Source organism: Cervus canadensis, chromosome 9, assembly GCF_019320065.1.
Source record: "Cervus canadensis isolate Bull #8, Minnesota chromosome 9, ASM1932006v1, whole genome shotgun sequence".
NCBI lineage: Eukaryota > Metazoa > Chordata > Mammalia > Artiodactyla > Cervidae > Cervus > Cervus canadensis.
The window spans coordinates 13,613,835-13,633,745 of NC_057394.1; the positions used below are offsets into that span (position 1 = coordinate 13,613,835).

A 19,911-nucleotide genomic window follows, 5' to 3' on the forward strand; every position below is an offset into this window, starting at 1 on the left:
AGAGCCTTGGTGACTGTTTCCTGACGTGCAGTGGAGAGCTGTCTCACTCATCAGTGTTAGTCCAGAATCTCTCAGGGGGTATTTTTATGCCTGCATGTTTCCTAATACTACGTTTTATTCATAACATCTGTCCTTACTATATCGGGGAAGAGCTCTTGGATAAGAACAGATAGACTTATATGGGATCTGAAGATACCATTTTTCTTCATTGCACGATGTCCAAAACAAACTTCCCCAGCCTGAGACCATACGGTACAGGCGCTCCCTGTGTGTGGACCCACCAGGAAGAAGAGAAGCTAGTTTGTTTGCCCTAAACTGTACAGTTGTGGAATGAAGTCTTTCCACTTTTATGAGGTGTTTGTAACCTGAGGTAACAAAAGCATAAACACTGCAGGAAATAAAACATTGCAACCGGTGGTATATATGGAGGAGTATTAATAAAACCTTAAGAAAACTGTAATAATGGTGAAAGGTTGTTAGAAGAGTTATCCTTTGCTATTTTTAAAGAATCTTTCACACCATAGAGAAAAATCACATCCGTTTAGGAAGACCAGTCTTTAAAAAAAAAATCCTTCACATAGATACACACATACATACAAATGAGGCACTATGCTTATAGAAATCTCCTGTAGTAGCAGGGAAGCATGCAAAGAACACAAACTTAAATCCCCTAAGAAATGCTGCAAGCAGTGCTTTCTCACTCATGCTTTTTAACAACATATAACTCCAGCTTCCTCAAGAAGACCTTGGAACTTGCTTTGCCAGTGGCCTTCCAAATCTGGCAGCTGGGTCCCTGGAGACAGCTAAATCAGAGGAGGCACTTCTCCCAGTAGACAGACCCTAGTGAAGGTTGGAAACGTGTTCTGAACAAGACCGCAACCTCAGTGGTCAGCCGGAGGCCTTGTTTTTTATTTGTGGCTGTGCTGGGTCTTCACTGCCGCACCGGCTTTTTCTCTAGTTGCGGCGAGCAGGGGCTCCTCTCCAGCTGCGGTGCGCGGTGGCCTCTCTTGTCGCAGGGCACAGGTCCTAGGGCACAAGGGCTTCAGCAGTTGCAGCACACGGGCGGCTCAGTGGTTGTGGCACACGGACTTAGTTGCTCCTTGCCATGTGGAATCTTCCCTGACCAGGGATCGAACCCGTATCTCCTGCATTGGTAGGTGGATTCTTTACCATTGAGCCACCAGGGAAGCCCTGGATGCCTCCTCATTAGACCCTGAATCCTAGTATAAGGTAGTATCAGATGAATGTGCATCTCTTGCTTCTGTTGATGATCTCTTGATCCCAAGAAAGGATCGACTTGGTGGATAGAGGTTTGCAGGTTTCTAGGGTGTGACCTATATACCTTAAGATTAAAGTGGCTTTTTTTCTTTACAGATCACCCTGCTTTGGGTGTGAAGGCAGGAGGGGGAGGGGATCAGCTACTTTTGCAACAGGTGGTATACATGAAGAAGAAAGCTACGTTTGTTTGCAGTAGAAATTTGAGATAAGCAGCAGTGTCCACCCCACCCCCTTTCAGAACTTTAACAGAAATGTACACATTATGGCATAAAAGGGAAGGTCCTCAAAGTCAGCCTAAGCGTGAGACTTTAATGGTACTGAAAGTGAAGGACCGGCCACTCAGTAAGGCCTCGCTGTCCTAGATTTTAATCATTTCACTTTTTGAGCTCTTCCTTCGGCTCATGACAAGCCAGAGCCCTCTGTCATCTCAGCTGCTGACTGTGTGTGAAGCAAAATTGGAAAATAGACTCCTCCAAAAGACTGAAGGCCGAAAGTACTCATTTGACCATAAATATTTTTATTAAATGTGAAAATACACGGGCATAAAAATAGTACCCATATTTGTAGACATGTCTGAGACCCATTCCCATTAATTTCTGGTGTCTTATTTATTAAAACACTAAATTGAGATGGATTAAGTTACTTAGTTTTGTCTCATTCAGACCAACTACAGACTTAACAGCAGGAGTAATATTTTAATTCATCAGACATCTCCAGTTCTTACCTCCTCTATGCTCTGCTTTCCACTGCAGGTAGGAGGCTCAAATACAGAGGGTGTGAAACAAAACCCGTTTACCATACATGAAGCCACGCAGTGGCTAATTTTACTCTTAAATCATTCAGCAAATGAGATCATCCATTAAACAAAGCAAATTATCTCCACCTATCAACATCATTTGCAATTACAGAATAAACTCTGCTACTAACAAAAAAGCAATGATCTGATTTAAAATAATTGTTGATAAATCAGCATTTGCCACCCTCTTTTATAAATGTGGAAAAGTCAACTACATTCAGCACAGTGGCGTGCATTTCTCTAGGATAACCACGCATGTGTCCTCAATGAAAGCTGCACAGGGCTGTCACGGGTGCCCTGTCCCTTTAAGGAGGCAGAGACCTGACTGAGGGGCCATTTTTAACTAAGCATCTTGTGCCCTTTTTTCATGGTAAATTTCACAACTTATGACCAATTTCATGCTCTAAAGGTGCAATCTTTCATTTTTCCACCATGAATAGAAAATGATGCCAACTGAAAATTGTTAGCTCCCCTCCCCTGCCAATAATCAGTTATAACTAGTCTTTTTCTCTCAAGCGGTGGGTAGTTCTGACATTCAATTATCAGAGTCCCAGAAAGTTCTGTTTTCATACAGATACTTGAACTTTTAATACTGCCTAAAGAGCAAAACATTTTAAAATTAGTGCTGTTACATCCAATTCACATTAGTAAACTGTTGAAGTCATTTTCCAGTTTTCATTTATCCATGGAAAAAAGCACAAACTTTCAGAAATGGGTATTACATTAATTTACTTTCCTTTTAGACCTTTTTCATGTTTATAGGCTGATGTGTTTAATACTTGTTGCTGTGGAAAAATACCCATTTACCGACCAGCGACACTTCACTTCTGGAGCTCACTGAAAAGGAAGGGAATGTGACACAGCCAAGGCCGGGCGCCCCTCTCATTTTGCTTTTCCACAAAGAGCCGCACAGGTTACCGGGCACCTGCGGTCCCCAAACCAGAGCCTGGAGAGTGTGATGCTCCTGCATCAGGCCGCCAGGACGGACAACTGTCCCTTCTCGCTCCCAGCGCTCTTATCACTGTGGAGGGCAGGAAGGCCTGACCATCTTCCTGGTCAGGCGGATTCCAGAAGACTACTGATGACCCTCAAGGCTGGAACCGAAAAGTCGTTCTTTTCATCACCCATGAGCAAAAACAACAGAATCCAGAGAATTTCTCTCCATGGCGTTGGCACCTGGCACCATACCTGCTTCTGTCTTCACTGAAAACAAGCGACTCTCTGCATAATTCCCTTATGACTAAAGTCAATGCCTGGTAAGACTTCAGGAACAGGATTTACAGTTCTCACAGGTGGAGGAAAAACAGAGCAAGCCCTCTCAGCAGCAGGATGGCGGTCGGCGAGATGACAGGGGCCCAGCACAGTGACCCACATGGCCCACCCCCAGCCATCCTGGCCCCTTCAGGCTCCTCCTTGCTGGCAACTTTACACCCTCTCCTCCAACTGGCAGGGTGAGTGATTTCATATTTCCTTTGTTCTGATTTCTTTGTGAAAATTCTTCCTTGTAAAAGTAGGTAGAGGCCATTGCAAGATTTCAAAGAGTTCACAGTGACATCATACATGAAAGAACTGGATTGGAAAAAAACTGCTGATTTAACTAATGAAGTAATAAGATTAAAGGATAAAAATGAATTTCCTTTGGAAATTTTCACACTGGCTTGAATTTTGAGACATTAAAACAAAAGGAAAGCTGCAAGCTGTTCGCTAAGTTTTCAAAATGCCATCTTGTTTATTGGTAAGAAATAAACTTCTAAGTAGATGCAAAAAGCACTTAACGTGTTTTGTCCAACTCAACTGTGTTTTTGTCCCTCAGATTAAAAAACTCTTTTCCAAGTATGTTTCAGAATGACTGTAGAAGGAAACTATTTGTGCTTGGCTGGCTGTTGTGGATATTAGTGGTAGGACAGCCCCAACAACTCAGAAGATGCTTGATTTCCCAAAAAGCAGTCAGTATATTAGGCCCATCCTGCTTAAATTGTCAAAATGTTCTGAGGCAAAAAAAGAAAAAAAACCTTTCTAGAATAAAGGTAATAATTTTTATCTAAATAATTCTTAAGATTTTAAGTGCAGCATCAATAGTTCCATAATATTTTATGGAATCCCTATCCATAAATATTTAATGTTCTAGATTAACACTTATTTTTCTTTTAAGGAAAAAATTATCCAGCATATAAAGACTGAATAGTTCATTTTTCTTAAAACGTAAGAAGGTATCCAAGAAGAGATGCTGTCTTGATAGTGGACATACAGCCAGAGCTGACTAGATCTGTAAACCTGTTTCTTTCCTGGCAGAAAAACTTCCAGAGGCATCAAGGTCTGGCAAAGGGGCAGGCCTGCTACTTAACGCCCACCTCAAAGCAATCCCACGTGGGCACCCACGGGCCAGGTAGGCGAAGACATAAGAGAAACTGCTAACCTTAAAAGTGGGAGACATGGCATTCTGTCTGTGTTGACTGAGTGACTTGACATTCTAAGCCAGTCCTGTTACAGGAGATGCTGTACAGCTTACACTTCAGTTGTTAATCTGCATACAGCAATATTATTTAGATACCACTGCCATGTTATCTGAACTTACTTTACAAGTTTTTAGTTCATTGTGTTTCATATTAAATAAAAGGGCCAGGAGGGTTTACAGTTAATTCTGTTTCAATGGTTTTCAGTATTCTCCTCCAGGTATTGAACAAAAAAATACATGCTTAACGTGAGTCCAGACCTCACCCTGGCTCCTGCCATTTGTAGCAGGTTCTCTAACGGCTCTGACCACCTTCAACAACAGCCATGTTCATGCTCAGAGAGAGATGGGAACGCAAGTGGAAATTTAACATAAGGACAGGTGACTGGACAGACCAGAGTCGAAGCAAAGTTGTGCCTAAGAACATACAGCTCAGAATGTTCATTCCTCTTGGAGAACGCTGACAGCCCAGGTTCCTCCTCACACACACAGGCGCTGACACGTATGCAGTGAGGAGAGACTCTCCACCTGCTCCAGTGTAGAAGATGCAAGATCTATGCACCCGCCTCAGACCGCTTCTTCCATCCGGTCACAGCACAGACACGGGCTGCTCTGCCAGAAACGGAAGCCCACCTGCCTCCCGCCCTCACCCCCGTCAGCCTCAAGTCTGCAATGGATAAGAACAGACACTGCCATTCAGAACACCTCTTTGGTCGTGGGCAAACTGAAAGGTTGGAATTTTCTTTTTCATTAGGATCCCGGAACAAGGTTTTTTTTGTTTGTTTGTTTTAAAACTTTAAAAAAATGAAGGAAGAAGAGCAGAAAAACAGCTGGTTTAATTGAAGTGGAATTTAAATCTAAAAGGTCCGCCTGAGCTGAAGGGATTGAACCCTTGCCATGAGTTCCAGCTCCTGTGGAAAGGGTTGCCGCCACCTCCTTGTTGGCTCTCTGCGTCCAGGGGGTCTTCTCCGTCGTCAAACTTCTTCCTCATTTCTGGAAAAGAAGCCAGCAAGGTGAGACCCAGCTGCTGCCGGGGCGGGGGCGGGGCTGGTTCTGGGGCTACACACCCCAGTTGTTGGGACAGCTGCGCCTGATGCTCAAACCCCTGCCACCCCACCCCCATCAGAAACAGACTAGAGAAACCAGCCAGGGCTCAAAGTGGGCGTTCACAGATATTCAGACCCCCGAAATCTTCTCAGAAGAAGCCACCCCAGGAGATTCTTCCCTGGAAGAGCTGAGGAATCGCAGACAAGGAGACCTCAGAGTCACACGTGCTCTTCTGATCGAACAGCCCCTGTCACCGTCCTAACCCCAAACATGAAGTCAGCTAGGCTCAACCTCATCAACGCATGAAGTGTCTGGGCCTCACTATTAAGTCTGAACAGAAGGCAGGCTCCCTAGGCCCGAGGGAGGGAGGTGCCTTATTGCACAATCCAGGAGGCCACTTCCGCTGCTGTGGCTGTCAGTCCTGAGGAGACCGAGGCCACTGCAGACAAATGGCAGGATGTGGCAGGCAGCAGAGATTAGGAGAAGCTATTTCATCCTTAAAATAAGGACAGAAAGAACAGAGTACAGAAAAGAACTCTAAGCAAGCAAGAATGCAGCTCTTTTCTCCGTCATGCCATTCTGCCCCCTGCTCCCCTAGAGCTCAGATCCAGAGGCTCCCCAACTTGACATAGCTGCCCGACCCGTGCTGCACAAGCTGAGGGGACAGAGCCACTCACAGGCGTCATTATTTGCAGATAAAAGAACAAACAGTATGTATCCTACTGTACTCAGTCAGTCCTGTCTCCCTCGCTGGATTATAAATTACTTGGGAATAAACTATCATTTAACTTTAATTCCATAGCGTAAGTAGTAACTCAAAAATCTGTCAAATGGGCATAAAATGTGATTTCCTTCTATTTTGTTGTAATTGTCTAGCTCAAAAGTCATGGTTTCTGCTGCCACTGACAAGGATGGCCACAAAAAAGCAGTAAGTATTAGCTTAACATGAGATTCCCTCTAGAAGTGTCAAAGCATTGTTCAACATTACCTCAGTTCTTAACTGTCTCCCTCTTATTATCCAAGTCATTTTAGCTTATGGTGAAATAACAACTGGTGGTTACTATCAACCACCAGTAAGCGATTGACTTGAGTCAGGGTAAGATTCCTGGAGAGCCGCTCTTGGAGGGCGAGAATATTTGCCACCTCCCACCACTGCACATGCCCACCTGGCAGCCCATCTCCTAATCAAGCTCCTGTACGTACGGTGTGAAAATCAGCACTGATCTGTGACTCTGGAAGGAAACTAAGAGTATCCCTCTTGTACTTTCATATCATAGGTGAAAAAAACCTGAGGCTCAGAAAAGGTTCTAGGAACTTGCTTAAACAGAACCTTAGCTCAGCCTTAAGAGTCATGCTCAGGCCTTCTGATTCCACGCTTGGTGGTGTCTCCACTGCACCCCGAGTCTGACAGTGGCAGACACAGAAATGAACTTCGGGGACCATCACCAGCTCCCGAGCTCAGCCCCACGGATCCCCACCAGCACGCGCTCCACCGTCCACTTCTGCCTCTAAGACGGGCAGAGGAAGAGAGCTAACAGCCTCCAGCCACTGACACAGCCACTTCAGGAGAAGAGAAACATGAAGGCAAACACTACCTGGATCAGAGAGGACTTCTTTAGCAGCTGCTATGTCAATGAACTTTTTCTCAGCTTTTTTCTTTTCTTCTTCATTCTGGAAGTTGTCTGGGTGCCACTGCAGTGCTAATTTTCGGTATGCTTTAATGATTTCTTGCTTTTTGGCATTTCTGAAGGGTGGTAAAATTAATAATTATTTAAGAAGTGTCCAACACACTGCCACAAAGAGCTAAAAGACAGCTCAGGAGATTCCACTGGTTTTCTGAACAGTGCCAACATACCCGACTGAGCGTCTGATGCAGAACCCTGCCTAACCACTACAGCCGCCAGGCTTCCCAGAATGCTTGTTCCCTAATGCTACTCTCACCAGAAATAAACTACTCCTTCTATTTACAACTTTCCCTTTTAGAAACTTCTTTGATGCATTTTGAAATTTTCTGAATTTCCAAACTACCATGATTCAGTTCTTGGCATTAAAAAAAAACACTGACTCTTTGAAGCATACTTTCTAACTTGCTTCTAGGTTTGCTTACTTAAAAAGAACAAAGTTTCAGACTTTTGATTGAAAGATAGGTGGTTCCCCTATTCAGGGAAGGTGGGTCTAATACAAATGCACATATTGAGTAAATTATATTCGCCCTGTGCCTCAAAGTTGATTCTGAAAGTGCCATTTTTATCTTTAGGCCTAGAGAAGCTTTGTTTTCCTCAACCCCTCTCCCGTCTGTCCCCACCCAACAAAAGCTCACTCCTGCCTCTTTACCTTTTTTAAAAAATCTAGGCCCAGGACCTATTCATACTCCAGGGGCTCGTCTTTGTCACCAACTACTATTTCTCCATCATTACATGACTAGTCTCTACCAGACAAATTTATCTGTAGTATACTCAAAACAACTTTGTGATGTTAGAGGTTGTTAGTTTAATTTATAGCTAACATTACATAAGAAAATGAATCAAAAAAAAAAGAAGATGAATCATGGAAAAAAGTAACAATTAGCTTTAAAATAGTTGATTAAAAATAATGCAAATTTTAAGTTAGTAATTCACCTTTTTACTCCCAAGATTTTATAATAATCTCGTCTCTGTGACTGTTTCAGTAGCCTCTGTGCTTTCTCCAGACCTTCTCGAATCTGCTGATCATTCTCATTGTGTTCCTGAGCAGTTTCATAATCCTGAATAGCTGTCAAAATATGTTGAAGATAATGCTGTTAGAAGGAATTATAACTTGTGACATTCACCCTGCAAATGTGATACCAAGTCACCATCCCAACCCCTTCCTTTGCCATCACTAAGAACCTAAGAAGTGGTATCACCTTCATCATTTGGTTAAAACTACACGAGGCATACTTTTAAGGCTGCATTAGGTAGCTTACACTCCATTCAGTAAACGCCACTCTGCTTGTTTACCTGCCCACCCTCCCACATTATCTTCCCCACAGCTGTGTGTTGTTGTAACATCAGCCCTTACACAAAGCAATGCAGTGACTGTTACAGGAAAATAAGACACAGCAAAGACAATCTGCATGCTCAGTTGTAGGGCTATGGTTCAGAAGATTGAGAGGCTTAGAAGGGATCAGGAAGCAGAATGACCAGTTCACCCACAGGTTTCAACACAAACTATTACAAAGCTGATTTTTTTTAAAGTGCCAATCAGAACAAATACATATACAGTCCTGGTATGGGAAGGCTGATGCCAATTCACATTGCACCTTATTTCAGATTATTTTAAATATGTAGACAATACAAGGCATCTGGGTATCTAAGGTCACACAGAGCAGAGACTTATCCTTAGAAGGCCCTGAGGGCGAGGGTGGCCCTTGGCTGGTGACTGACAAGTTGGATTTGGGCAGTGTTCCCAACATTCTCTGATAGGAATGGCTAGCCGTAGCTAAACAATGTGGGTTTTGCTAACCATCTTACCTTCTGGGCATCTGGCATTTTGGTAAGGGCTGGCCAGCCCCCAGTAAAGGCCCTAGGTCTCTAAAGACCTTCCCTGGTAGACACACTTCACACATGCTGAGGAATTTGGCTTGTCCTGCACAATTTCAGATCTCGAATCTCCCACCCGGTTTCCTCTGGATTTCACCACATGCGCCTTTTCCCCTTACTGATCTTGTTTGTATCCTTTTGCTGGAATAAATCTCAGCCCTGAGTACAACTATGTGCCGAGTCCCATGTGTCCTTCTGAATCCAAATCTGGGGGTGGTTTGGGGAGACCAACACAAGCTTTTCTCACTCTCCTTCCTGGACAGACAACTCAAATGGATCTTTGGGCTCAAATTCTACTTTTTTATGGAAATGCATTTCACTGTGGGAAAGACATCTCTCTGGATAGCATGCCTGAGCATTCACCTTGGCAACAGCTAACCCTGGAAGGGGTTTGAGAAAGCCCCTGGGGCAGGTTAAAATGAGAAAGACATTGAAGCAAGATGGACAAATTCAGTCTGCACTACACAGAAAAATAACCAACACTACCTTCCACTCACGGAGCAAGGGGAGGGCACTTTAAGCTTTCATCCTCATTCCTGCCTCAAAGCATTAATGTTAAATATTAATATGAAACGTTAATATTACTGACAGCCAACTAACAGTGACATCACAAAATAGCTTCCCAATTTAGTATATAGACACAAGGCCATTATAAAGAGCAGTGAGGTTTAGCCTGCAATACCTATAACACTTGATAACACAGCCTAGTGAGGAAATGGACTTGGAATTTAACACAAGAGGAAAATGTTTCAGTACACTCAATTTTTTACTTATGCAAACTACATTTAAAACATGTTTTCATTCTTAAGTATTCAGAGTAGCTTTCCCAAAACAGTCTTCTGTCTCCTATATTTTATTAACAGTTAAGATAGAAACATTTTTCACAGTACAGGAAAAATAAGTTGTTTCCTCAAATTCACATGATTACAGGTAGGTAACTAAGTAGGAATTTACTATGGATGATGTAAACTTCCCATGGACATAAACTAGATAACTCATTTTTAATTATATTTCTTAGAACAGTATGTTACATATTAGCCAATTAATTTTCTAACCTCTGAACCTAAAAACTCATCCTTCTCAAATTCTTTTCTTCCCTATGCCCCTCACCCAGTTCTTAAGGAGCAGTGCAAACCACCAGATCAAGATGGCAGAAAGCAAGCACAGGAATTTCCTGCCCTCTACCCTAAAAAAAGAAAAAATAATACAAACATGGCAGTCCTGAAACTACAGCAGAACAGAAATAGTGACAAATTTCTGGAAGAGAAAAGGCAACTAGGATAAGATTAATGAAGAAGCCTAACAGAACTGCAGTCCAGATACACACTGAAAGAGGCCCTAGAAGATTTTGGAAGCTGTTCTCTTTGGCCAAGGATTCTGAATTTAGCAAGCAGGAGGAGCTCTAAGGCAATCATCAGGTTACTTCATGAGGTGGCTTAAAGTAACGGCTGGGCAGCCTCTCCGCCTGTATGTGGAGCAGCTGGCTGCAGCATTAACCCCAAGCCAGGCCCAAGAACCAGTCTCTGCAGAGTGCCAGACAGCATGTGGAAGGCCCGCTGGGCCCCCGGACACCAAACGCCTCCACAACAGGCCTGGAATAAACACCGGAAAGGCAGTTCCACACTAACAGGCTCCACCAATAAATGTATCAAGTCCTGCTTATTCTGGCAACTGGGCAAGATGGCGAGCACGACAGGGAGTCTGTCTGTAAACAGGTCCTACCCACTTCGAGCCAGCGTGAGCTCCCCAACACAGAGAAGCATTCAAAAGACCGATGCGCACATTACACACAGCTGCAAACGGCTCCCTTCTCACACTCCATAAACCCAGTATTAAGTCCCAAATCAGCTTCCCTTCAAAATATATCCAGGATTTAACTGTTTCTCACCATTTCCACAGTTGCCACTGCGACGCAGTCCAGCATTAAAACCCCTGACCGCTCTAATACCTTCATAAGGTGTTCATAAGGTTCCTAGTTGCCCTTACTTCCCTAGAGTCTATTCTCAAAACAGGGACCTCAGGGGTCTTTTTAAAGAGTGTATCCGACCTCCAGTATAATATGCCCCAAGGAGCACCTCCCAGATATCATATAAAACAAGGTAGATGGTGGGGGGAAGGGAAATGAGAATGGAAGGGCACACACCGTTTTCAGCACAACAGTGGAAGGAGACTGTTCAAGGGCTGCTAAAATTAGCTAGTACCAGCCAGGAATCCAGGATAAGAGGAGGAAGCAAACAGAAAGCCCACAGAGCCCAGAAAATGCCAGCAAAATCCACCTCCCGTGAGTATGATCTCTCCCAGAAGTGAGCAACAACCTACATCCTGTACCAAGAAAACTGCAATACTCCCTTCTGGAATTGATAGAAGGACAGGGAGAGGGTATCATCAGGAGAATTTAAGTCATAAATGTTCAGGCTGCTAATAGCAGTTTAGCAAGTTGCATAAAGGAAAAAATGGACAATATTAAAGGGGAAGATAGGAAAGTTTGCAATTTTCTTTCACACCAGGTAATTAAAGTTTCCTCTTAGCAACTGATGGGAAAACTAACAGAAATATTACACCCAGAAATTGCAGAATACACATTTTTAAGTGCACACAGAATATTCAGCAAGATAGATCCTGCACTGGGCTATAAAACAAGTCTACATAAATTCAAAAGGAGATATACCTAAACAAATTTAAAAGGAAAGAATTCATGAATATGTTCTCTGAGCACAACAGAATTAAAATAGAAATATATAGTAAGGCTGTATATTGTCACCCTGCTTATTTAACTTATATGCAGAATACATCATGCAAAATGCTGGGCTGGATGAAGCACAAGCTGGAATCAAGATTGTCAGAAGAAATATCAATAACCTCAGATATGCAGATGACACCACCCTTATGGCAGAAAGCGAAAAGGAATTAAAGAGCCTCTTGATGAAAGTGAAAGAGGAGAATGAAAAACCTGGCTTAAAATTCAACATTCAGAAAACTAAGATCATGGCCTCTGGTCCCATCACTTCATGGCAACTAGATGGGGAAACAATGGAAACAGTAACAGACTTTATTTTCTTGGGCTCCAAAATCACTGAAGATGGTGACTGCAGCCATGAAATTAAAAGATGCTTGTTCCTTGGAAGAAAAGTTATGACCAACCCAGACAGCATATTAAAAAGGAGAGAGATTAATTTGCCAACAAAGGTCTGACTAGTCAAAGCTATGGTTTTTCCAGTAGTCATGTATGGATGTGAGAGTTGGACTATAAAGAAAGCTGAGCACCAAAGAACTGATGCCTTTGAACTGTGGTATTGGAGAAGACTCTTGAGAGTCCCTTGGACAGCAAGGAGATCCAACTAGTCCATCCTAAAGAAAATCAGTCCTGAATATTCATTGGAAGTACTGATACTGAAGCTGAAACTCCAATACTTTGGCTACCTAATGTGCAGAACTGACTCATTGGAAAAACCCTGATGCTGGGAAAGATTGAAGGCAGGAGGAGAAGGGGATGACAGAGGATGAGATGCTTGGATGGCATCACCGACTCAATGGGACATGAATTTGAGCAAGCTCCAAGAGTTGGAGATGGGCAGGGAAGCCTGGCATGCTGCAGGCTTGGGGTCGCAGAGTCGGACACAACTGAGTGACAACTGATTATAAAAAGGTCCTTAGGAAACTGTGAAATATTGTAAAATTAGACAAAATATCTAAATAATACATGCATCAAAAAAGTAGTTAGAAGGAAAGTTAGAATATATTTCCAATCAAATGACAATGAAAGTAAAAAATGTGAGAAGTGCGGTTTTAAATACTTATATTTAAAAAGAAAAGAGATCTAAAATCAATGACAGTTTAAACTTAAGAAGCAGGAAAAAACAAAAAATAAGTCCAAAGGAAGTCAAAGGAAAGAGATAAATCAATGAAATATAAAGAACAGTCATAGAGAACATTAACCAATCCATAAGCTGGTTCCTTCAGAAGACCAACAAATTTGACCAAACTACACTGATCAAGAGGGGAAAAAAAACAAAAACAAATTGTCACTATTAGAAATGAAGAACAAATTATCACTTCAGACCTTACAGACATTAAAAGAATAGTAAGAAAGCATTAAAAACGTCATCTAACCAAAAGGAGCAATGTAGGTGAAATGGACGAATTCACTGATGCACACAACTTACAAAAACTAAAATGAGAAAATAGAAAATATGAGAAACCCTATATTGATAAACTGAATTCATCATCAAAAATGTTCATACTAAGAAAACTCTGGAACCTAAGATGGTTTCACTGGTGAATTCTCCTATAAAAAAGAAACACCAACTTTATACAACTCTAAGAAAATGAAGGTATGATCTTTCAACACAGAATACTTTCATGGAATAGGGCAGACTTAGCGTCACTAGGAAGAGTTCAAGAATAGGCAAGAAGGCATAGGAATCTGGTTACAGGACATCATAGGATGTCAAACATAAAATATGTCTTTTCCACAATTTGGCCAGGCTGGCCCTTCATCCAGAAGAAGTGTTACCTGGCTCCTGTTCTCAGAATTATAGATACTATTAGTAACACTAAAGTAATAGCCGTGTCAGATGAAGTTAGTGCAGCAATCATAGGTCACACCTAAGCAGTTGTAAACAATCTGCCTGGCAAGAAGGAGACTCAAGAGATACAGTTTCAATCCCCAGGAAGAAGATCCCCTGGAGAAGGAAATGGCGACCCACTCTAGTATTCTTGCCTGGGAAATCCCAAGGACAGAGGAGCCTGGCGGGCTACGGTCCATGGGGTCACAAAGAGTCAGCCACAGCTGAGCAACTAAACCACCAAAGGTCAGAGCTAGAAGCAAGCTATCCCATTAAGTGCCATTTATATAGCAAAGTCAATGCAAGTTACCAACAACTATTCTAAAAATAGGTACAGTGGAGACCATTTACTAGAAGCACTGCATTAAGCATCACTTTCTGAGCACCATCTTTCTCTGTCTTGTAACTCAGGAGAGTTTCAAAGAGGGTTAAGTGAAACGAAGTTTTTTACTCTTTGCTCAAGTTGGCTGACTCCTCAACTACCCTCTCATGTTCTTTCTCTGTCACAACAGTCCTATGCAGTATGTACTGTTCGCATTCTTATTGTACATATAAGGAAAGTAAAATATTACAGGATAAGTTACTTGATGGAAATCACATTGCAAAAATAAATGGTACACTCCAAAGGTATAAAACTGGCCAACAAGCATATGAAAAGGTGCTCAACATCAATCACTAATCATTAGGAAAATGTAAGTTAAAACCACTAGTTATCACTTCACATCCACTAGGTAAAACCAGCAAACAGAATATAGAAAGCCTTCATATAAGGAAAAAGACTTCAAAGATAGATCTATTAAATTATTATCAAACATCTTTTCTTCAGGAATCAAGCTGTCAAATTTCTCTAAAAAAATAAGTGGCTTTAACATTCAAGATACAAGGCATGTTTTAACTTATATGTAGCAGCCTACAAAATTGAACCTTTTATTTTTCTTAACAGCTAAGCTTAAGAGCTTGTGCAGCTTCACTAGTTTCACATTCAGAGCTGCGGGTTTACATACAGAGAAGAAAAGCACACATTAATGAAGCCTTCCAACAACTAACTGGAATGCAAAATCCTAGAATACAGCCTTCTGGGAGCCCAAGAGTGAAAAGAGCAAGCAGACTAAAAGCATCTGTGTAGATCACTTGCCTTACTGACAGTCTTATGAATCTGAAAATTTGTCGTTTTGCTCACATACATTTCAAGCCTCAATCAGACCTCAAGGACTATATACCATAAAATGTTCCACAGTGCAACCAGAGTTGTCACCACTCCCAGGAAACCACTTAGAAGATTCTTTTTAAATTGAAGAAAGCAGGAAGAAAGTAAATGATCAGTTTGCCTTAAAAATGAGTACCACAAATCTTTCTTAATTATAAGTTCAGTTATCCTTTAGTACAGTTTTATCATTGCTGTAATGCATTCTTACTATGCTTAAACTAGCTGCACATTTCATTAAATAAATATGCAGCAATTATTAGGGGGAAAAATCAGAGTACCACAAATCAAGTTTCCCCAGAAACATACCCTTACTGTTTTCGATCTTAAATGCTTTATACTTGATTTGAAACCAAAACTTGTCATTAAGGGCTATAAGGCTCACTTCTTTTAAAATCATCTCATTTAGATGTTCATAGTATAATGTCACATGAAAAAGGTCACAAAACAGTATATGTGAAAGGACTCTGTACGACCACTGTACTGGCCTTAGTTATCCTCCAAAAATAGGGCACTGCTTTTATTCAAGGTGCTTACGACATCTAGCAGGAAACTCTCTGCTACTTGAACAAAGTTGGATAAGCAGCTGTCCTGACATTTACTAACAGCCTGCAATGCAGGAGACCCAGGTTCAACCCCTGGATTGGGAAGATCTCCTGAAGAAGGGAATGGCAACCCACTCCAGTGTTCTTAACTGGAGAATTCCACCGACAGAGGAGCCTGGCGGCTACAGTCCATGGAGTCACAAAGACTCGGACACAACTGAGCAGCTGAGTGACTAACACTTTCACACTTTCTAGGGATCACAGAGGGTCATTTATATCTAGGCATATATGCCACATATATGTCTGCTGTATGTCTAACATGTATATGCATAGAATACATATATAGGCATGAAATACACACTCATATATATGCATAGATAAAAGTCTGAAAGATATAAATCCAAAATGAGCAGTGATTACCTCTGGATGATATGAGATCTGTAATTTGAGTTTTCTATTTCTATTCATCTTTTCTAACTTGTCTACAATAAAGCAAGCTAAAATTTTTATTTTTATATTCCACTGTACTGGATTCAACAGCAGAACTCTTTCCTTACATGGTATACCTCTCATGTTCCACCAAGAAAGAATGATTTACTAATAAGAAAGTGATTTTTAGGTTCTGTGCCATTTTTCTAAAATCACCAACATCTCCAGGTAAACTTGTTCTAAACAAAGGGATGTTAAACAGACTAACTGCACATACATCAACTTTGAGGTATTGCAAATCAAATTCCTTAAACATTTACCTTCATCATACATTTCTTCTATTAAATAGGCCTCTGCTCGGTCTTTCAGGGCATTCACATTGTCAGGTTCTACCTGTAAAACTTCTGAACAGACTCGAATAGCTTCAACAGGCTTCTCGTCCTAAAGGTAAATGTGAGAAAAGAACTTATGGTTGTTACTCCACATGTCAAGTTTTTACAATTCTAGAAATGAGTCAGCAATTTACCTTAGAAAAGCAGTGACAAATCCTTTCTTTTGAACGAACTGTATATTCAGGAACACCTGGCTCTGTTTTCATGACAGATTCATATTTGCTGATCGCATCTGCGTACCTATTAAATGAGCAAATCATGATGAGTAAACTGAATTCTATTTCCAGAGCTAAAGAAAAGGACCCTCTACTCGTCACTATATGTTGCTTCATCAACTGACCTGAATGAGCACATGCCCTCAAAGACTCCTCCTACCTTATAATCTACAGCAGCAACAAAGGTTCTCTCTGCAAGTAAGAGTTAGGAGATGAAACACTTGACCACAGAAAAAGTATATGGATAAATTAAAGCACCCCTGTGAGAACTAACTAATCAAAGCAAATGACGGATTCTTTATAGAAAGAGATTCGTGACTTTGAAGCTGAAAAAACACCTTGTTAAAGTCTGACTACCAAAAAGCACCTTCAGGAAAACAGAGATCAGTTTACACACTTGGTTACTACACATTTTATAAAATCACAGAACCCATTACATGTTATTTTATATAATAAATATCAATATTCATGACTGAGTACAAGGTAAGTCTTACAGAAGAAACCCCCAACTTTACTAGCTTTCTAAGAACAATAAAAGCTACTTCAAAAAATAAAAAAATAAAAAATAAATAAAAGCTACTTCAGCATTTTTTTCAACTGGTAAAAACTACTAGTCATGTTATGCATTGTTACTTTCCTCAGTGATGACAAAGTACAAGATGTATCTACATGCCGCTGAGGCAGATTATTCCAAGAGTGCTACAATCTTCACACTTAAATGTTGCTTTATTAAAATACAGGTCTAAAGATAACTCTCAAAACAAACGCTAGCCATCAATGGCAAAATCCTACTTGGGATGTTGTTCTATAGATTTCTAAGATGGTGGGAAACTATACGGAGTATGTGAGACCTCACTTTATTTCTTAAAAACTACATGTGAAATATTAGAAATTAAAAGTTCAATTACAAATATTACATAACTTTACATAAATGATACCATAATAAACTTTCTGCATCAAAAAGAAAGTTCAGTTAGAAAATAATGTGCTTCACTTAAAAAAAAAAGTTAGCCTCTGGGAAGGTGGAGTAGAGGTACTTTCCCCAACTCCTCTAGCTAGATACCTGTGTGAATACCCTGGACATTATACTTTTTTTAGTATGAGAAGACTCAGATAAGAAAATTATGGTCCCAACCTCCACCAACATCAGCAGGTCAACTGGAGAGGCAAGACTTCTCTGGTGAGCCTCTGATGAGGTGTGTCCACATCCCAACCAAGGTGGTGTTGGAGAACATCAAGTTGGGAGCCAGAACTTTCACCCCTGATCAGATCCAGGCCCCCCAAACTCTCACCAAGCAGTAGTAGGAGAATCCCACAGCCTGAGTAGCAACAAAGGTCAAGTGGGAAACGTCTGCCTTCATCTTCCAGTTAACGCGGTGGTGCCCACCCTCCAGCCCCTCATGCTCACTTTGCAGAAACAATGTCAGAAGAAGCCACCCAAAACAGAAGAATCAAAAACCAGAATCTTATAAAATGAAAATATCCAGATTTCAATTAAAAACTAATGATCATACCAAGAAACAGGATCTCCAACCAACACCAAGAGGACAAAGATTTTAAAGTAGCCACGGCAGGCGGGGGCGGGGGGGGGGGGGCCGGTGGAGCAGCAATTAACAAGCATACTTAAAGCAAATGGAAAAATATAATGCCTCAGCAAAGAAATGGAAAGTCTCAGCAAAAAAATAGAAGATACAAAAATTCCAAATAGAATGTTTAGAACTGAAAAGTATAAAAACTGAAATAAGAGCTCACTGCATGTGCTCAATAGCAGAATGCAGAGGACTGAGAAAGGGTCAGTGAACTCAAACAACAGAAATTACTAAATCTGAACAACAGAGAAAATGAAAAAGAAAAATGAATAGTGCCTCAGGGACTGTGGGGCTAAAACTTAAAAAAAAAAAAAAATCTAATATTTATGTCAGTCAGAGTCCTAGAAGGAAAGCAGAGAGAGAACTGGGCTGAAAAGGGATTCCCAGAAATAATGGCTGGAAACTTGCCAAGTTTGACAAGAGACATAAACACACATATCCAAGAAGCTAAGGATACTCCAAACAATATAAACACAAAGAAATCCATGCTGAGATATATCACAGTTAAACCTCTGAAAACTAAAGATAAGGAAATAATCTTAAAACCAGTCCCAGGAAAATGACACCTTAACTTTAGGGAGGAAAAAACAATTAGATGGACAATGGATTTCTCATCAGGACCCGTGGAAGCCAGAGAGAAATTATACAATATTTTTCAAATGTTTTAACAAAAGAACTATTGACCCTGAATCCTATACCGAGAGAAAACGTCTGCATACTCTGGTATACATCGTCATCACTCTAGATATATTAATATAGTACCTTTTAATACTCAGTTTATACGCCCATCTCCCACACTAAATTTCATGTTCCCTCCCTCCCTGCCCAGTATGTGGTCAGTACCTGACATAGGAGAAATTCAATAAACAGTTGGGAAAATATAAATAAATCTGCTGATAATACTATACAGTTACCATCATCTGTATTCTGCCCTATTCAAAAAGTGTATAAGTGTGATAGTTTTGTTAAGCCCCAGTGCCATCTAAGATCCTCCACCCTCCAGGACTGAAAAAGTAAGTAGTTCAGTTCTTCTGTGCCCATGACCAGACATCAGAGGGAAAGTGGGACCCTCCACAAACCACAGCCTTACCTGCCATCTTTGATGAGCTCTTCAGCTGACTCAATCAGCTTATTAAGTTTCTTTACTTGTTTATAGTGTGCAAAACACCGTTTATGATCCTGGTCAAGTTTAAGACATTCACGAACTTCACTGTTCACGTATTTAAAGAAGGAAAATACTCCACGTCAAAAATAGTTAATAAATGGCTTTTCATACTAAATACAGAAATCACAACAAAAGGTATTTTTTGTCTATAACACTGACTTAATAATTTATCACACTTTTACATATGGCATTGTATTATGCGCACACATAAATTGATTCAAGTTCAAAATGACTCAAGTAGAGATAATATATTAAACACTCTATTTTGCTTCTGTAAATGTAGTAGCTATCCTATTTACCTTACTGAGCATACTTCATGAAAATAACTATGTAAAAGCAGAATAACTTAGAAATAACACAAAATTATAGATATGTAAAAAAGCCCTAACCCTAATTTTATTAAAGTTAAAATTAAAAAGAAAATGGGAGTATTCTGTTACTGCAAACACTAAAAAGACGTTGAGATGTGTATGTTACTAGAACTAACCTGAGAGACAGTTCATGGTCTCCTAGTTCATAGTACAGTGTGCTGATTTTATAAAATGCCTCAGTATTATCATTTTTCAATTTTGACGAAGCTTTTAAGTCACTTATCGCTTTCCTAGGTTCCCCTTCTTTTATAAAACATTCAGCTCGAAGTTCTCGTAGTTCTGCATCCCAAACACAAACCTTGA

General features: G+C 40.8%; 1 protein-coding gene across 1 annotated transcript in view; it reads right to left on the reverse strand.

Moving 5' to 3' along the window:
• Positions 1-1,775: 1,775 nt before the first annotated feature.
• DNAJC3 (DnaJ heat shock protein family (Hsp40) member C3) overlaps positions 1,776-19,911 on the reverse strand; it is a 57,944-nt gene continuing 39,808 nt past the window's right edge. Inside the window, exons 6-12 of the mRNA XM_043478323.1 lie at positions 19,725-19,906; positions 19,163-19,282; positions 16,403-16,508; positions 16,197-16,317; positions 8,192-8,324; positions 7,169-7,317; positions 1,776-5,519 (exon numbers count right to left, since the gene is read on the reverse strand). Of these exons, the coding sequence (XP_043334258.1) occupies positions 5,362-5,519; positions 7,169-7,317; positions 8,192-8,324; positions 16,197-16,317; positions 16,403-16,508; positions 19,163-19,282; positions 19,725-19,906 (969 nt within the window). The 3' untranslated portion in view covers positions 1,776-5,361. The remainder of the gene's footprint in view (positions 5,520-7,168; positions 7,318-8,191; positions 8,325-16,196; positions 16,318-16,402; positions 16,509-19,162; positions 19,283-19,724; positions 19,907-19,911) is intronic.